General features: G+C 35.4%; 1 protein-coding gene across 1 annotated transcript in view; it reads left to right on the top strand.

The window, feature by feature from the left end:
• The first annotated feature begins 8,226 nt into the window (after positions 1 to 8,226).
• Positions 8,227 to 18,843, top strand: part of LOC125677155 (pyrokinin-1 receptor-like) — an 85,556-nt gene continuing 74,939 nt past the window's right edge. The window contains exon 1 of the mRNA XM_048915128.2: positions 8,227 to 8,868. Within this exon, the coding sequence (XP_048771085.1) occupies positions 8,613 to 8,868 (256 nt within the window). The 5' untranslated portion in view covers positions 8,227 to 8,612. The remainder of the gene's footprint in view (positions 8,869 to 18,843) is intronic.

Genomic DNA, 18,843 nt, shown 5'->3' with positions numbered 1-18,843 from the left:
CTCAACTACATGCACTATTTATATTTTGTATAAAAATGTGTTGAAAAAATCGAGGATTTTTATTTCCTGGAAATATCAGTTGCAAAACGAGTTACCCCTCTTCATTTAATTTGATAGGAGCATTCTGAAGGCGGAAATAATGTTGATTTATATTAAATTTTGTTTATATTTGCACTTGAGATGTAGTGATCACTTTACAATCTACCCCGGTTATTGTAGAGATGAAAGAAATGCCGTGCCCATTATTCTCCAATATATACCGATCAATCAATAGATTACCAAAATGATGATGCAGATTAAACTTCCACAGGAAAAATAAATATAGAAATTTAAAATGAAATACTTATTGAGACAATATCGATTTTCATGTCTTCGACTTGATGAGATGCTGTGCAATGCTATAAAACCAACGGACCTATTTTATTGCTTTTCCGTGATAATACCTTCTGTTTTTACACTTCGTGTTTCGCTAATACAACAATTAAACCGATAACTGATAATTTTATTTCTCCGTCATAAAAATTAATCAATGTATGCTACAAACAAATTTATAAATGACTGAAGGATGTTTGACATTTATCAACAAAAAAGCAATCGTCTGCGTCCCGAGATCAATACACGTGGAAATAAACATTGCAGATGCGCAGACAAGCTGACCCCCTTCCACGTGTGTGTAGTTTGTTGGACTGTGTATTCAGAGCAGATCAGATAAATACATCACTTTGATATAATCCTACTACATATAAATATATGAAATATCTTCCAAATCAGTAGACCCTACAATCTCTTTTTCGTCAACAGAAAACATGTATTTTGTTTCGGAAGCTGTCGATCATGCTGTCACGAATTGACCTAATTAGTAGCTTTATAGCGATATTTCTGAGTCTTGGTAGAATAGAAATAAAATTCTTCCCCGTAATGAATGATACTGGATAACCTCGAAATTTTGTTTAAATTAATTTTATACATTGTATTTCAAAACAACAATACTCGACCTCTGATGTTATCCGGCAAAATCTGCGCTCTTTATTTCTTAAACATTTCCTGGATCATTTCAGAGGTGGTAGGCCTACACACAGTGTTCTATAAATCTGCAAAACGTGATTTCCTTAAATAATAAAATCTAGAACTCAGCATATGTTTTGGAATATGACTGTGAAAAATTATGGGAACGTTCAATCGGATGAAATTTAATGAACCGTCTGATTTACACTGCACTAGAAATGAACATGGAACGATTACTGTATACTTTATATAGCACATGTAATAGAGTGTCCAATGTTACAAGAGAAGGGAGTGTTGATGTTGACGAACGATATATTGTGGCGGTCTATCGTTCACCCATGATTCTAAGGATTCGCACTATAGGCCAGATCAACTTTCTTTAAAAATGGAAATACCCTATATCTGTAAAATATTTTTAGGAGTAGCCAAGGTTGATATGCAAAGTGTAGGTGTGACCATGATTCTTAGCATGTATATGAGTGCAAATACGAAACTAAAACACGTGGTCAGTTGCTGAAGAAATTAAAATGAAAACATGCATGGTCCAGCAAAAAGTCTGTAGCTGAGAGGGAAGGTGGATGGATGAAAGGTGAGTTTTTAAGAAGGGCAGACAGGGTTCTTGATTATGCAGTGTCTAAATCCCCTCGCACGGTACTCTAATGGGGTTTAGGTGGTGCGGAATTAGCCCAAATGAGAGAAAATCAAAGTGAGATAGGGCCACCTGTTCAGAGCATATTTTGGGAACCAGCAACCGTATGTATAGATTACATGTAATTTAGGATTTATTAACTATACCAATATGATATACAGTTATTGACATTATAGGGAAATATTATTCATTAGTCTGTCATAATCTGACTTTGATGTATATCCCCAACCCAAAAGTTTCAGAATAAAATCTATATTCTCTCTCGATCGATCGATCGATCGAGAATTTTTCACTTATATGGAGACGTCACCATCGCCGGTGAAGGGCCAGGGGGGGGATCTATATTGTACCACGCCTGCTGTGACATGGGGCCTCTGATTTTGCGGTCAAAGACAAGATAGTGAACTCATTAAGCGGCGAATGGATACAGAAGGTGTGACATCGGCACGGGTTTTCAATGGTTCAGTATACGGAACGGTGAAGGGAAAGCGCGTAAAGTTTGCCACTCTGGATGATACTAAATAATAAGTTGGTAAAATCAGGGATTAGAAAATCCTCCCAGCAGAAATATATGTCATATAAAAATGGTGAAAAGGAAAAGTTTGGTACTCATTGGCACGGATAGAACTTGCTATTTACTTAAAACTCTCTCTCTTTCTCTCTTTCTCTCTCTCTCTCTCTCTCTCTCTCTCTCTCTCTCTCTCTCTCTACAAATAACGCATACCGATACTTATATGTGGCTTGAGTATATTCATGTGCTTTATCATGTATACAAAATCCACTAAAACAGTATCCAGCTGCCAAGATAAATTGCACCAATATAAAAAGGTTAAGTTAACGAACAGTGATCAATCTCATCATTCCTATAAGGAACACAAAGTAGAGAATTGGCAAACACGGACCCTTGGACACAACAGAGGTGGGATCAGGTGCCTAGGAGCAGTAAGTATCCCCTATCGACCCGTCACACTCGCCGTAAGCCTTATATCTTGACCAAGCAAACGAAGTAATCCATAGTCAAAATCAGTGTATAAAGAACGACCTAACAATAGGTATACATATATGAAACACGTCAGACAACATTTGACCGAATGACAGGTTGTAATGGCAAACTACATTGTTATAACTACCCTAGAATTTGCGAAATGCTGGCTTTAAACGAGACTGTTGAAACCCCTGCATCACCAACTTGTTTGTCTGTAGCCTGCCTCGATTTAAAAACTGATCATACGTAAAACTAGCTCTAGCGTATCGAATCAGTTGAGAGCCAAACACTATATGCTGGTGATAATGGAATATTGCTACATAAATATGGGAAGTTGACGATGGAGCAACTGAAATCATCCCGTTTGTCATAAAGTTGAGTTGTTAGTTTACCATTAGCACCCAAGTTCAATAAAATATCCAAGTATGAATCACATGTGAAAGAATCTTTGATGTCTTTTATTTTAAGTTCACTGAAACATCTCGAATCGATATATAAATGAATATCCCTATTGTTAATACATAAAGCGTCGTCGATATATCTAAATGTCTAGTTGAAGGTCACAGCGAAAGATTTATTTCTTTTCATGTAGAAGCTTTTGAATAAATTCTGCCTCATAAGAATATTTTTAAAAAACAGGTCAGGTAACAAAGAAGCACAATTCGTACCCACTGGAATTCCAACACACTGTTAGAAGACATGATCACCAAAGACTACGAAGATATTGTCGATGAGGAACTCCAGTATCTTTTTAATATCAACTTAAGAGTACCTGTGCGTAGAATTAAAGTGATGTTAAACACAAAGTAAGTTTTGAATGACTGATCATTTCCTTTTCACATTGTTATTGAAAAACACTGCTGTAGTATACATCTATCAACCAGTAATTTGAAATATCACCCTTTGTGGGGTCAACCAAAGCTCAATCGGTGAATCAACAAAATTTCCTTCTTTGTCCTACCAAATGTAGGATAGTACAACTGTGAATTATAACTAATCTTTAAGTTTCCATACAAGGGTCGTCCCACCCTAAGATATTATTATAGTTGACTGCAATCGAAGAAAAGCTTAACATCAGAAAATAGCAAACACCAACGTAGTGAAATAAAAAAAATTTACCGCAAGGTGGCGGACAAGGGACATAATCTGCGGCAAAGTATTGATACGTGTATTTTACAAGAAGTGAACATTTATATAGAGCGACAACGAACTGCACAGAACGTTAGAAAAATGCAGTACTGTATGTACTGAAGATTACTTTTATAAGAACATGTTGTACTGGTAATGAACATTAATTTCAAAAGGATTATGGTATCAGATGTATAGACGGTCGTAAACTACATGTATGTTTGTATTGAAGTATATTATAATGGACGAGTACTTAGCATTAACAACAGGGCGGTGGAAAGGGTTGAATTAATTTTCAAAAAACATACTGAAATGCATAGATATAACAGCCATAGCAAAATCAAAGACTCAATTGTCCATACTGCAGAAAGAGATCGCACACTGTACCAATACTAACATAGACAGGTACTAAGTTGTTAGTTGTACATATTACACACAGTGTACTATTACACAGTCAGTTGTATAAGTACACACACGGTGTACTATTACACAGTCAGTTGTACAAGTACACACACAGTGTATTATTACACAGTCAGTTGTATAAGTACACACACAGTGTACTATTACACAGTCAGTTGTATAAGTACACACACAGTGTATTATTACACAGTCAGTTGTATAAGTACACACACAGTGTATTATTGCACAGTCAGTTGTACAAGTACACACACAGTGTATTATTACACAGTCAGTTGTATAAGTACACACACAGTGTATTATTGCACAGTCAGTTGTATAAGTACACACACAGTGTATTATTACACAGTCAGTTGTATAAGTACACACACAGTGTATTATTACACAGTCAGTTGTATAAGTACACACACAGTGTATTATTGCACAGTCAGTTGTATAAGTACACACACAGTGTATTATTACACAGTCAGTTGTATAAGTACACACACAGTGTATTATTACACAGTCAGTTGTATAAGTACACACACAGTGTATTATTACACAGTCAGTTGTATAAGTACACACACAGTGTATTATTACACAGTCAGTTGTATAAGTACACACACAGTGTATTATTACACAGTCAGTTGTATAAGTACACACACAGTGTATTATTACACAGTCAGTTGTACAAGTACACACACAGTGTATTATTACACAGTCAGTTGTATAAGTACACACACAGTGTACTATGAAGCAGTCAGTTGTACACTGTACACGCACTGGTAATGATGTGAAGCAAATCAATACACACTACACTTTAATAACGTCATAGATGCAGTCACAAATGGCAGAAACGTTCTATTACACGTAGCTTACTGGTATTTACACTGAATGGCAGAAACGTTCTATTACACGTAGCTTACTGGTAATTACACTGAATGGCAGAAACGTTCTATTACACGTAGCTTACTGGTAATTACACTGAATGGCAGAAACGTTTTATTACACGTAGCTTACTGGTATTTACACTGAATGGCAGAAACGTTCTATTACACGTAGCTTACTGGTAATTACACTGAATGGCAGAAACGTTCTATTACACGTAGCTTACTGGTATTTACACTGAATGGCAGAAACGTTCTATTACACGTAGCTTACTGGTATTTACACTGAATGGCAGAAACGTTCTATTACACGTAGCTTACTGGTATTTACACTGAATGGCAGAAACGTTCTATTACACGTAGCTTACTGGTATTTACACTGAATGGCAGAAACGTTCTATTACACGTAGCTTACTGGTATTTACACTGAATGCTTGGCAATCCAATACTGATGTCTTACTTAAGAAATCAGACATCCAGATTACTCACAAAACCTTTTTTTCTGTTGTGTTGTATACTGAGTTACATCATTTAACCAATATGTCATGTTTCTTCCAATGTTCAATTGAAACCTCTCTTCACGTTTTTATTCAGGAGCTAACGGTGGAAAAGCCAGCATTGTGGGGATGCCTCCATCATTCACGGTTATTATGTACTCAATTTGATTTCCATGAGTCGAGAAAAAGATTTTTAAAGGAATAAAATGCATTTTACCTACACGAACCATAAAAGCCCCGCTCTAGCACCAGAACCGACCCATGGGACCATGCATGAATGACGACTTTGGTAAAGGCTTTTCATTTTATTAGATATATTCAAATGTACATTCGTTAAGCAATTTACAATCAATCAATCAATACAATGTACTTGATTCTTTGATGTCCAGAATAAAATGAATTCCCTATATGAACCAATCTGATTAAAATAAGATCTTTGATCCGCTCCGTTATTGTTATGTCGCTTTGTGTAGCGACATAACAATAACGGAGCGGATCAAAGATCTTATTTTAATCAGATTGTATATGAACCACAAAACCCACACAATAGCTCCAGAATTTCACAATTTTGGTAGAGGCACCCTTGCTCATCATGACTAGATCTGCCAGATGTACCGAGTAAAGACGCTTTTAAAGATTGCATATTATTTTAAGGTTCTGACCTCATTACCAACTTTTATGAGCAATTGCTAAGTACTTTCAGAGAAGACGTTGATTAAGTTTAAATGTTAACAGACGACGACCCACCACAATGAGACACTACAACTGATAGTAATCCTGTCTCTGTCCTCCGCTCGAGAAAACGGGGATTAACATTGCACGTGCAGATCTCACTGTGTGTAGACCGGACAAAAACAATATCTAGTAGGGTGCGCCAATTTCACTGTTACTCAATTTCACAATTTAGTAAATTTCAAAGTATTAACGCAATTTGAAGACATGATTAACTATAAACATGGAATTATTGGGGGGGGGGGGGTCTGCAAATAACACGAAACATTGTGTAGACAATTGCAAACTATGATTTATCTGCACAGGTGGCAGGGGGCAGTTTTTTTGGTTCTGAAACATGTGGGTAGGGGGTATACAAAAAAAATGTACATCAAAGTGACAGACTAATGAAAAATCATATTTTCCTTTATGTCAATACTTGTATTTCATGTTGGTGTAGTTGATAAATTATGACTCTAAATTACATGTAATCTATACATAGTGGTGCTGGTGCACAAAACATGCTCTGAACAGGTGCCCCTTTTTTGCTTTGATTTTCTCTCATTTGGGCTAATCCGTACCACCCCCACACCATCACAGTACCAAGCATGGGGATTTAGACACTGCACAATCAAGAACCCTGTCTGTCTTTCTTAAAAATCTACCTTTCATATTCCCTCTCAGCTACAGACCTTTCGCTGGACCATGCATGTTTTCACCGGAATTTCTTCAACAACTGACCACGTGTCTTAGTTTCGTATTTGCACCCATTTACAATGTACATGCTAAGAATCATGGTGACACCTACATGTACATGTTGTATATCAACCTTTTTATTAAGCACTCAGCTACATTTGACATGTATCCTAAAGTTATTCTATACATTTTTACACATGTAATATCACTTCAAATATGGGGTATTTCCATTTTTAAAAAACGTTGACCGGGCCCTTAGTGTGAAACTGTCCCCTGCTACCGGGCCTATAGTACGAAACTGTCCCCTGCTGCCGGGCCCATAGTGCGAAACTGTCCCCTACTACCGGGCCTATAGTACGAAACTGTCCCCTGCTACCACACTGTTCCGTGTCTTCAGCACTGCATCCTCGTACATATCGTATAAAGTGCATCTAACTCGTACATAGAATACACTGTACAGTCGAGATCGGAAGTAATTAAATTCTGTAATACGTTTAAATTTTTTTATCTGTTGTTAGCAACAATATGTGTGTCCAGTATTTTCCCACCTACACACTTTAATTTCCCGGTTCGGTCTTTAAAGAAAGAAATGAGGAAGATGCTTAAAATCACAAGCACTCATCAACCCAAAATTGTGGAAAATAAATTGCTGCTATCCTAATTGCATGTTGACAGGTAAACAGTAAATGCAAACTTTGACTTGAATAGTTACTATGCTTCAAATCGAGGCACATCTAAACATGTTCAGACCTGTTGAATTCGACGGACATTTTACAGCATCATGTGTATTCAACTATTTTGAAATAAAAGTACACGGTCATTGAATTCATTGTTTCCTTTAGCTTATAAAAGTATGATATTAAATTTGTGACATGAAAAGTGCATCTGACTCAAACATTCTCCATCAAACACGAGGCCTTGGGGTGAACACAAAGCAAATCTAGTTACATTTAATCTAAAGTCATCTATTATTTACGTATCAAATGATTATCGATCGAAGCTTCTGAACTCGGTTTTCTTGAGTCTAATGTGTACAACATTCTTTGATTCTATTTCCCAATGACGCATTTCTGAACGTGCGAATCTGCTAAATATCAAGGTCTGCCTTCTGTTGTATACATGAATAAATGTAAGGCTAATATGAAATATTGAACTATTAAAATGGTTGTAAACAAACGCAACTCAGTGAACAAAAATGCGGGTTTTGAAATGAGAACTAATGAGTAAGGAATGAAGTGAGCAAAACATCGGTTTTGTAACACAAAATGTGTTCAAACAGGCGGGGGATTCTGTTTGTAAGCACGCGCCTACTGATACATATGATATGAATATTATCTTAATGTTAAGTGGTCCGCTGGGAAGGAGACATCAAATTACTATTTGTTAGTGATCTTAGCATATGATAGGACCTTTCAAATCGCCGAAAGATCGAAACCATTGCCGAATGCAGTGGCGGGGATGCGCCAAACATTCATTAACAAGTGAAGATGGACATATCCGATAGTGTCATCTTACCAACCCCTCATTAAATGCAATGTATAGTGGAAGGACCTTGGTATCTGATTTATATGTGTAATGATTCCATATAAAGCTTCAGAACATTTCAAGAAAAGGAAACGTCTGGAAAAACGAGTTGAATCGGTTGAAAAGGTTTTATCATGAATCAAACAGCTGAAATAATGGACCAAAACTATACAAACATCTCATCTTTTGTTATATCGAAATTAGGAGAGAAACGAAAAGACTTATTTACAGTAGTACTACTGTCTACGGCTTACTTCATCATTTTCTTAACTGGAACTATTGGAAACTTGACCACCTGCTTGGTTCTCCGGAAACAAGTGTACATGCACACAGTAACCAACCAATATCTACTAAACCTAGCAATAGCGGACCTACTGACAATTGTTCTAGGTAAGATCCGCCAACTGGCTTCACTAGTTTTCATGTAATTATAAATCATTAAATAAACCTGTTTCTGGCAACAAGTGATTATACAATCGTTAACCTTTTAACCAGTTTGATTATATCAATTAATTAGATGTTCGTTGTAATTAAGAAAAAGCTAGCTACATGTAAACTTTGCCGTACTTCTTGATGAATGATGGTCGACAGTTTCACATGTAGATGTACATGTATATATATATATATATGTTCATTGTATAAAAGGTATATTATACGTGCATGTACCAAAATAATGAGCGTAACACTTCAACGAAAAAATCAAACATTAAAACAACGATTATTTTTGTAGATTTGCAACGTTTCCTAGTGAGATTTCGAGTTTGTAATTGTTCTCGAATCCACTCCAATCTGTACTGTATTTCAAATACTAGCTCGGCATTTTTCGCACATATCTCATCTCAGCGTGGGGAAAAACAAACATTACTAGATTAGTTTTTACAATAAATCTCAAACTAAACGTTCTGTGCAACATAACCTGATGAAAACTGCACTTTTATATCTTTCAAATTTATTTAAGTCAGCCCTATGTGGGAAACAAATATTCTGTCAAATGTGCCAACATTCGCTTTGAAAAGGATTGATTACAGTTAAAAGAATAATCAATCTAGGATAGAGATTAAATGTATTTACCTCTGTTAACACCTGTCATTAAGGCAGATTCATTGAAGAAGAAGAAAGCTGTGTGGCACACTGAAGGCAAAGTTGATTCGGCTCTTGTATTATCTAGTTATATATAGTCTTATAGGATTTAGGTCTTGATGTATCTTTGAAAATTCTCTCAGTGAATCATTTCGAATTTAGTTAAAACCTTCAAAATGGTACTGAGGACGTAATGATTTGCCTCATCATAAATAAAATATGGCCATTAATATGCAATACTTTTAACAATTTATTGAATTGTTGAACACATGCTTCCTCCCAAGTGGAAAACCTTTTTAGAAAAATCAAAAGTGCAATCTAAGAGATCGTCAGCTACCACAGCTTCTCTAGTGAAAAACCAACTTTAAAAATTATCAACTGAGAAATAAATTGTTCATGAGAAATTCATTAAATTACTTATAACAACGCCCTCTGGCAGAAATAAAATTCCCAAAGGATTTCATGACAATCCGTCAAATAAAATTCCCAAAGGATTTCGTGAAAATCCGTTTTGATTTTAAAACTTGCAGATAGGTAATTAGTAGTATATTAAAAATTCTAAGAACGGACCTGTCCCTGGATTATTAGAGTGGTGAATTTCAAGAGGAGTATGCTGCTATACTTTTATCATAAAAGAATCTGGTCGATAGAGGCTGCACTAGCGATTCATTGCTACAAAACCAAGACAGTTGGCTTGCCCAGTAAGTGAATTTCAACTGTTTTTCTTCGAATATACTCAAGATGCAAAGGAAATATCGCATTATTAATTATCATTTAATGAATAACACCAGTATTGATAACCTCCATTAATGTGTACGCCACGTAAAATAAAGAAACGAAGAAATGCAAATAACGATGTTTTACACGACCATTTCATTAGATATGAATGTCGTCTAGCGCTATTCATATCGTTAATCTCTTCAAGCTGTGGCAAGTTTATAGGATTTATGTATCACTGGTGAACAAGCAATCTTGGTTCTCCTATAATAGAATATAATGAAACGGATGTTTTAGTCATAATACTGGTGTGTTGTGTGCACTATAATCACATGACAAAAACCGAGTGGTACAAAATTATCTTGTTTCAATAGCTTCAAATGAAGGCATCTGCTTCTTCAATTTAATAAAATACATGTTAAAATACTATAGCTGAAGAAATATATACACTTTCCTTTCTTGACATTAGTTCGCTTAAGATAATGTTTAAATCATCATAGCTTTGTAATAGTTGGTCATGCAATCATTTCTGAAATATTAGAAGAAACCGTACACTTTTCTAAAATTAATGGCATTTCTTATATCATCAAAATTGATTTCAGAAGAAATGTTAGAAAACGATGTTTCTGTATGAAAAAGGTCCGCAGAATGTTTAGTCCATCTTTTCACCGAACTATGTGCGTGCATTGACAGTTTTTCAGACTTCTTTGAATATTGGAAATTTATACATAAATCTACATGCATATCAATGGATTACATACATGTACCAATGAGTTTGAGCTTTCTTGACCCATTTTTGAAAGAGCATGCCACAAAGCGGGGACTTTTTGTGATGATAGCCTTTGCAATGATTCTATTGTAAATGCATGGTTGGAGTAGAAATATATTTTGGTTACACCTTTTCGTAATACACATAAGTACATATTGTAGCTATTCATTGCTTAACAGGGTTATTTGCCCAATGAATATTCTCACGACTATTCACCCTAATATGGCAAATAGTCTTGAAACCATTTCTAGTGAATAAATAGCCAATGTATTCGCGAATAATTGATACTGTATATGCATATTAAAAATCTTTAGAGGTAATATGTTGACAGTGTTACCGTTAGAGCGAACACAGACACAGTCGTATTGTAAAGTTCCGGAAATTTATAGCGTGACCATTCGGGTTCAGCCATATTTCAGATATGAACATTCGTGATGTTGTCACGTGACAAAGCGGTATTTAAAGGCTGTATTCAGGTGTTGGTTGGTCATAAGTAAGTTTAGGTGACTATCTATATTATTATATATTTAGACAAATTGAAGCATAGAGGTGGTGGGTTTCCATAGGCGTAGCTTGGGTTCGAATATTACCGAGGCAGGGAGTCTATCGATATTTTAACAACGTAAAAGGTGTTGTTGTTTTTTTTTTTACCGAGGCAGCTGCCTCGGTTGCCCCAATGGAAGCTACGCCACTGGTTTCTGCACTGGATCCGATGGGAGACTCCCTCCGTACCTCCTTTGCCGCGTCCTCAACAGTCTTCAAGAAGATCGTCTTTCCGATTTTACCGAGGGTCAATCGGCCACAGATAAAGAATAGCAAACTATCTTCAAGTAGCCCTCCCCCCGACTATACTGTGGGGATCCGTTGGCGATCGATTCGAGGAAGAGGAGATGGACCCATCCACCACCTTCTGGAGGACCTAACCATTCCTGGATCCAGGGGATCCGAGGGTCGACCAACATCGTCACCTCGCCGCAACACTCCTAGTGTAGCAGGGCCCCTACTGGGCAGTCTGCACTTTAAATATTCACCATCGCCGTTGATTGGTCATCCCAGTGCAGGTTGTTGTAGGTAGAAGACAAGTTTAAAGTACGGCAGTAAGTGAGACAATGAAGTCAGTTTACAGAATTGATCGACCTTATGGTACAATTAAGTTATGAAAGGATTCCAATTAAAGGTTGTCGTATGTTGGAGTGAAAAGCCACTCAGAGGTTAACCAGCAGCAGAGGTTGGCCTACATAAATTAAGTCATTCATCTTCTTGACCTGTCTGATGACCAAGTTGTTGTGTGCAGTGTGTGCCTGAATAAGGCTTGCAATGTGCACAGCAGTTGAAGGGCTGTCGCTTGTACTGTTTGTCCGGAGTAAGGTTGCAGTATAAGCGGTAGTCCGAGGTTGACCAGTGTAAGACTGACAGTTAATGTACCCACTGCAACTTACCCAATCATTAGATACTATTTGATCCATTATTCCATATCATTTGAACATATTTGCAGGTCTTTGTTTCCCAATTCATTTATTAGGGGAAATTGTTATATTAAAAAAATTCCCCGAACCCTTGAATTGACAGGTATGAGCCCCTGATAGGAACTGACGTTCAAGTCAATACGTTACAGTATATTTTAAAATCTGCCAAACTTTGACAAATTTCAAAGGTCTTCTCTACAAACACACATGTGAAAGAAAAACTAAATGCGGAGTCGTGTAGAACAGGAACGCTTTTATTTGAATCGTTAATTTCATGATCCCCGGGCTATAACTTCAAAGTGGGGCCAAATTTAGCCGACATACAACTTGCAAATATACATTTTATTGGTGCATTTTATGTATTTATGATCGATTTAAAATTTTGTTTAATCAAATAATAGAAAATCTATGGATGGTGGGAAATAGTGAATTTGTGCTCATTGAAGAGAAAGACTATATATGATCAGAAATAGAGTGTTACCCGGAATATCTTAGATGCTTGATATAACTTCTAAATATTATCCCAGTGAATGATGTCACATCTTATTTTTATTAACAAAATACTCCACAGACAGATGGGCAGATAGACATAATGGACTAGTGATTCCATTATACCCTCTCCTAAACTTATGCAGTATTCTCCGTGAGAGAACAGATCGTTACAAAATCCACAAGAAAATGACTAAGTTGGGGAAAAATCCCCCACAAACTGCAAACTGAAAATATTCATAACTTCCTTGAATGTTAAAGAATCTCAATAAAAATGACAAGTGCACAACTTCATTGTATACATAATGCATAATGTTTGAATCATTGTCGATTACTCTGGACAATGAAACAACCTCTCAAAATGAAAAAGATATTCATAATTTCCTTGAATATGAAAACATCTCTATCAAAATAGCAGGTGCACATCTTCATTATTCATATAAGATATACATATAATTTTAATCAAATATGTTCATCGGTGTTAAAGATATACTCTGAACAATAATGTCTACGGTCCGTCAGACGGACAAAGCGATTCCAATATACCCCCTAAACTTCGTTTAAGGGGATTTAGAAATCTTCTCTACACCCGCATATTAATAAGAACATCTATATGCATACTCTGTAGAGCAGGAACACTTCTACCAAAATTATAAATTCCATGGTCACCCATAGCCTGAAAACTACAGAATTACTACCCGTTGCCGTTTGGATATAATTTTCTTTAGTACAAAAAAACAACAACGATAGATAGAAAAGAGAAATCTGGACAACCATGTGATTGGTATAAACAAAGGCTTTAAAAACGGTCATTCGATGGATATCAATAGAGATTGAACAAAAACAGACAAAGGCGATTTCAAAAGACATGCCGTCTTAATGTTAATGGACTTTTCATTAAAACTAGAAAACTGACACGGTCAGCAAGGGCCATTTTGTAATCGACATTATGTAATCATCATTGTAATCATCGTTATCATCATCCTTATTCGTTTTACCATGCAATAAATGACTGCATTGTGAACCCTAAGCCAGGAGTTGGTTATTTCTACATTACAAACCGCCACCCCTGCAACATTGAGGGTTGTTAGAGGAAAGTGACATATGTATTTGATAAAGCAATGTTTGGGGTTGGTATATATATTAGAATGAATAACATTCAAAGTAACATTGAAATGTAAATTTGTGAAAAAGGAATCATGAAGCATATTTATGAGAGACTGGTGCAAATGTAAATTACTTCTGTTTGGCACACACTCATCCACTCAAACACAACAGAGTGCAACCATTGTAAGGGAACTCAAAATGGATAACTGGTACAAAATGTGGTACATACTAAAAAGTATCCGAAAAGGATTATGAATTTGACATATTGATATCTAGGAAAAGGAAATTCTGACATCGGAGGGTCTAAGCGTTTTCAAACACATTTGATAGAAGTGTCCCACATGTCTAAAAATAGAAATATATAGAATATGTCTTTACATACATAGGTGAGACAGTTTCTATGATATAGCATGTATGCGCTAAAATAATTCATAAGCAAATATCAAAATTCTCACGTAGAAAATGTGGACCTTACCGTCAACAAGCGCACTGAAACACGCCATTTCGAGATTTTCACCGACGAAAGTTCCGTAACAGTAATGAATAAGGTACACTCATTTTGTGACTTCCTTCATTAAAAGGAACAGTTCTCTGGGGTGTAACGTGCAATTAGTACATAATTCAATGAAGCATGAAGCAGTTCCATTTTGCAACCGGATATCCGAAATTTAATTTCGTATTCCGATCCCGATCGAGAGTTGTTGACAGGCAATGGCGTGTTTATTCAATATACATGTAAAATCAAGCATTTTTTAAAGTATCACATTTAAAAAAAAAAAAATCCAAAATACACATACATAATGTTGTTGAGTTATTTTTATAAATTTTCTATATCAATACAATATATAATAATTCAAGTTTAGGTATTAATGAACATCTTGGGGCATTGTAAATTACATAATTAAAACTATGATGTTTCACTAAATCACCGGGGCCATATGTCACAGCTAAAGTGGGGAGATCCTTTGGCATATAGTATTTATGTGTAGAACATTTAAATAAAATCTTCTATAATGCTATTGGTACTAAATAAATATTTAGAAGGACCAAGTAGCCTTTTACCAATTTTTTTAATTTCATGGGTTTAGGGTGTTTTGATACCAGGATAGGACCAAAATGGCCATGATGATTGTCTTTATCATTTGAAAGACTTCTTTAATTTTGCTGATATTATATAAAAACTATATGCATATTAAATAAAAGCAAACAGGGATGTACCAAAATTGTGAATTTCGCAACCCTTGGGATCTGGCTCAAGTGTTACCGGTAGTCCAAAATACTATAGTAGTCATATAGCGTTCATGTAAAATACATTATGTAAATTCTATCATCAGAATGGGCACTTTCAGGGGCATTTATGTCTTATATTGCTACTGAATATTAGAATTTAGCTTAGATATGCAAAGCATGAAAATTATCATAGATTTTGCAGCCCTTGGAGCGAGTGATATTTTGAAATAATACCCCAATACTCAGGTTACTGATATGGCCTGTGGGCCTCTTGCTTTTTAAGCTCGGGCGGTCTAGAAGAAACAAGAAAATAAGAGGAAACGGTAATTTGTGAAACCTGTAATTATCGTACTGATTTGACGTAATAGAGAAAGATCCAATAATGAACGCCTTGGTCAGACAGGTGACACCATCCTCCCACACTTCCTGGTGGTTGAATGTGTTGTACATTTCGTCCAATACGCGGAGTGATACAGAATTATAATGAGAGATTATCGGAATACAATAACGCACATTAGACTGGGATATCCTATTAAAATTCGGAAAAATCCAATATAACGACAATTATAGCTGAGTGAATACGATTATATCCTAATAACTCTTCTGCAGGGTTTCTTTGGATTTCCAAGACATTTATCTTCATGCTTGGGTTGAAAATTATAACTTTTTAAAAATTAAATATCCACAGGAAGATTCAGCACTCAGTGCGTTTTAGCAAGAAGGTACACGGTTCATCCAATGGGATTCTTCGTGACATCCTCAACAGAAGATGACCCAGAGCTTCACCCGAGCAATTGCATTTTCATCATGTAAAACTTCATAACCACACCGTTTCCCTCCCTAGCCTTGGGATCATATAAATTTTTTTTTCTTTTATATTATTTATTAATTTTTTATTTCACAAATATTGACATAAGACAGAAGAACATTTGCCATTTTTTTCTAACCACTTTCACACACTTTCATACTCACACTCATACATTTGTTGGTAAGTGCTTGCATTTTTAATATAATTGTAAGAGAAAAATGATAACAATACAGAGATCGAGTAAATAGATAAAAGTACATGTGGCTTCAAAAGTAGGGAAAAAAAACATTGCTTGAAATATAAATTTTCTTGAATAAACACTACATAAGCATGCTTCCACATATTATTGTCAGTCTGAAAAGCTGTTTTTCTTAACAGCTGTTTCACAAGACTACTGTTTGACAAACAATACCCTTGGATGTTGCTAAGTATTAATATTTCTTTTGATCCTGTACAGTCCTCTGTAAAACAAATTTCAACATATATTGGTGGTCCGCAGGGGCAGGGTGATCATTGTGTGAACTTTAGAATATACACTACATCAGAATATTTTCTTATTAATATGCCTAATCGCGTTTTCTTATTAATATGCCTAATCGCGTTTTCTTATTAATATGCCTAATCGCGTTTTCTTATTAATATGCCTAATCGCGTTTTCTTATTAATATGCCTAATCGCGTTTTCTTATTAATATGCCTAATCGCGTTTTCTTATTAATATGCCTAATCGCGTTTTCTTATTAATATGCCTAATCGCGTTTTCTTATTAATATGCCTAATCGTATTTTCTTATTGATATGCCTAATCGTATTTTCTTATTAATATGCCTAATCGTGTTTTCCTATTAGTATGCCTAAATGGTTTTTTCTTCTTATTGGTATGCCTAAATGGTTTTTCCTTAATAAATGCATAATTGTTCTTATTAATATGCCTAATTGTTCTTATTAATATGCCTAATTGTTCTTATTAATATGCCTAATTGTTCTTATTAATATCCCTAATTGTACCCGGATGGTTCCGAGAAGATGCAGTTTTACGTCCCATTCGAGAATTTTTCATCTCGCTCAAGGCCGTAACAGTAAGGTTTCTTTATCGTTTCAACGCTTACCATGACATGGGACCCCCCTTTATAATTTTTGCAATATATTCCAATGTTAGACTTCAAATGCCTATTTTGGGCTAGCCTTGGGGGAGGGGGGGGGGGCGTGGTGTGGTGTGGACAAACTGATATCAAAGGCCTGCTTTTCAGACTTACAAAAAGTAGCCTTCTCTTTTTTCATCTGATCTTATAAAGAATTTCCTGTATATTCCTGTAGAACTGAGGCTTCGTCCTGGCCCATGTATATCACGACATAAATCATCTTTACGATTCATGAGAAGATGATTTTCCTAAAGAATCGTTTTCTACATTCCTTTACAAGCTTTTGAACTCCTATTGTAGCCCCATCCTGATTATGGATTCAAGAGTTTGAACTAATTTGAATATCTATTATATAAAAAAATTATTGTGCACATTTCGACTTTTCTGGTTTAGTGGTTCTTGAGAAAGAAAATGAAACACTCCATCATATCTTTATTTATATTTTTATTATTTCTGAATTATCTCAATTAGAAGGCGATATGGCCTTCATCTGGATAAACCTGGATGCCCTATATCTCAGGATAGTTGTGGAAAATATTAAAACAGTCACGGTGAATCTGATGAAAAAATCGAAAATTTGTAAAGTTAACATAACAAACGAACGAGATACGACGGACAAACTTTGGACAGAAAAACTGAAAACCGACGTGGAACTCATTAAATCTGCGGATGTTTCTCCCTATTAGCCAGCACAGATTGGCTTTTTAGTAAAAGTCACTACTGATGAGCCGTGATTTGATACACCGTTTATTTATAAATATTTACAGACAGGAATTACACATTCAGCAGCCAGATTTTTATCAACGGAAAAAGAAATTAGGCTCTTCCAGTATTGTTGGAGCAGAAAATACGAGTAGTATTTAGTACTTAAGCTGGTGGGTGTATAGAACTAAACTAAATTAATCAAATTAGCTCCGACTACTGAGGGTATATAGTAGATATACATACACATGTTCATATATGTTTAAATGCATGAAATGTTTTGTCAAAGTTCAGCATAACTATATGTTTTACATATGCATATTTAACTTAGTGATGTTAACTTGTATGTTTTCATGTTCAATATGAATGAAAAATTATAGACAGCCGGTTCATTCATGAAATAGGCGTTTAAATCAACTGACATAATGATATAAAACAGGTACTATTTATCATTTAAAAAAAAAAGATAAATTGAATTTCAGATTTCAATCTATCTTAACAGTGAATGACATACCATTAACTTTAGTCGAGTTTTGCGGTTGAGTTCAATCGAGGAATATTTCAAATAACGCGGAATACTGACATAATTAAGACTATCAATTAACGCAATTGTCTGCTAATTACAATGAATTTTTAGATATATCAAACTCCCTCAGCCGGACACATAACGTGTGTGCAGGTTTTTTTTGTTCTAAAGCAGACCTCGTATACAGTATCTATTTACATATCTATATATTGTACATCACATATCTATATATTGTACATCACATATCTATATATTGTACATCACATATCTATATATTGTACATCACATATCTACATATTGTACATCACATATTTATATATTGTACATCACA

The sequence above is a fragment of the Ostrea edulis genome, chromosome 3, assembly GCF_947568905.1.
Source record: "Ostrea edulis chromosome 3, xbOstEdul1.1, whole genome shotgun sequence".
NCBI classification, from domain to species: Eukaryota; Metazoa; Mollusca; class Bivalvia; order Ostreida; family Ostreidae; genus Ostrea; species Ostrea edulis.
Note: the sequence above shows the minus strand (reverse complement) of the source record. Positions and strands in the feature narration are given on the sequence as shown.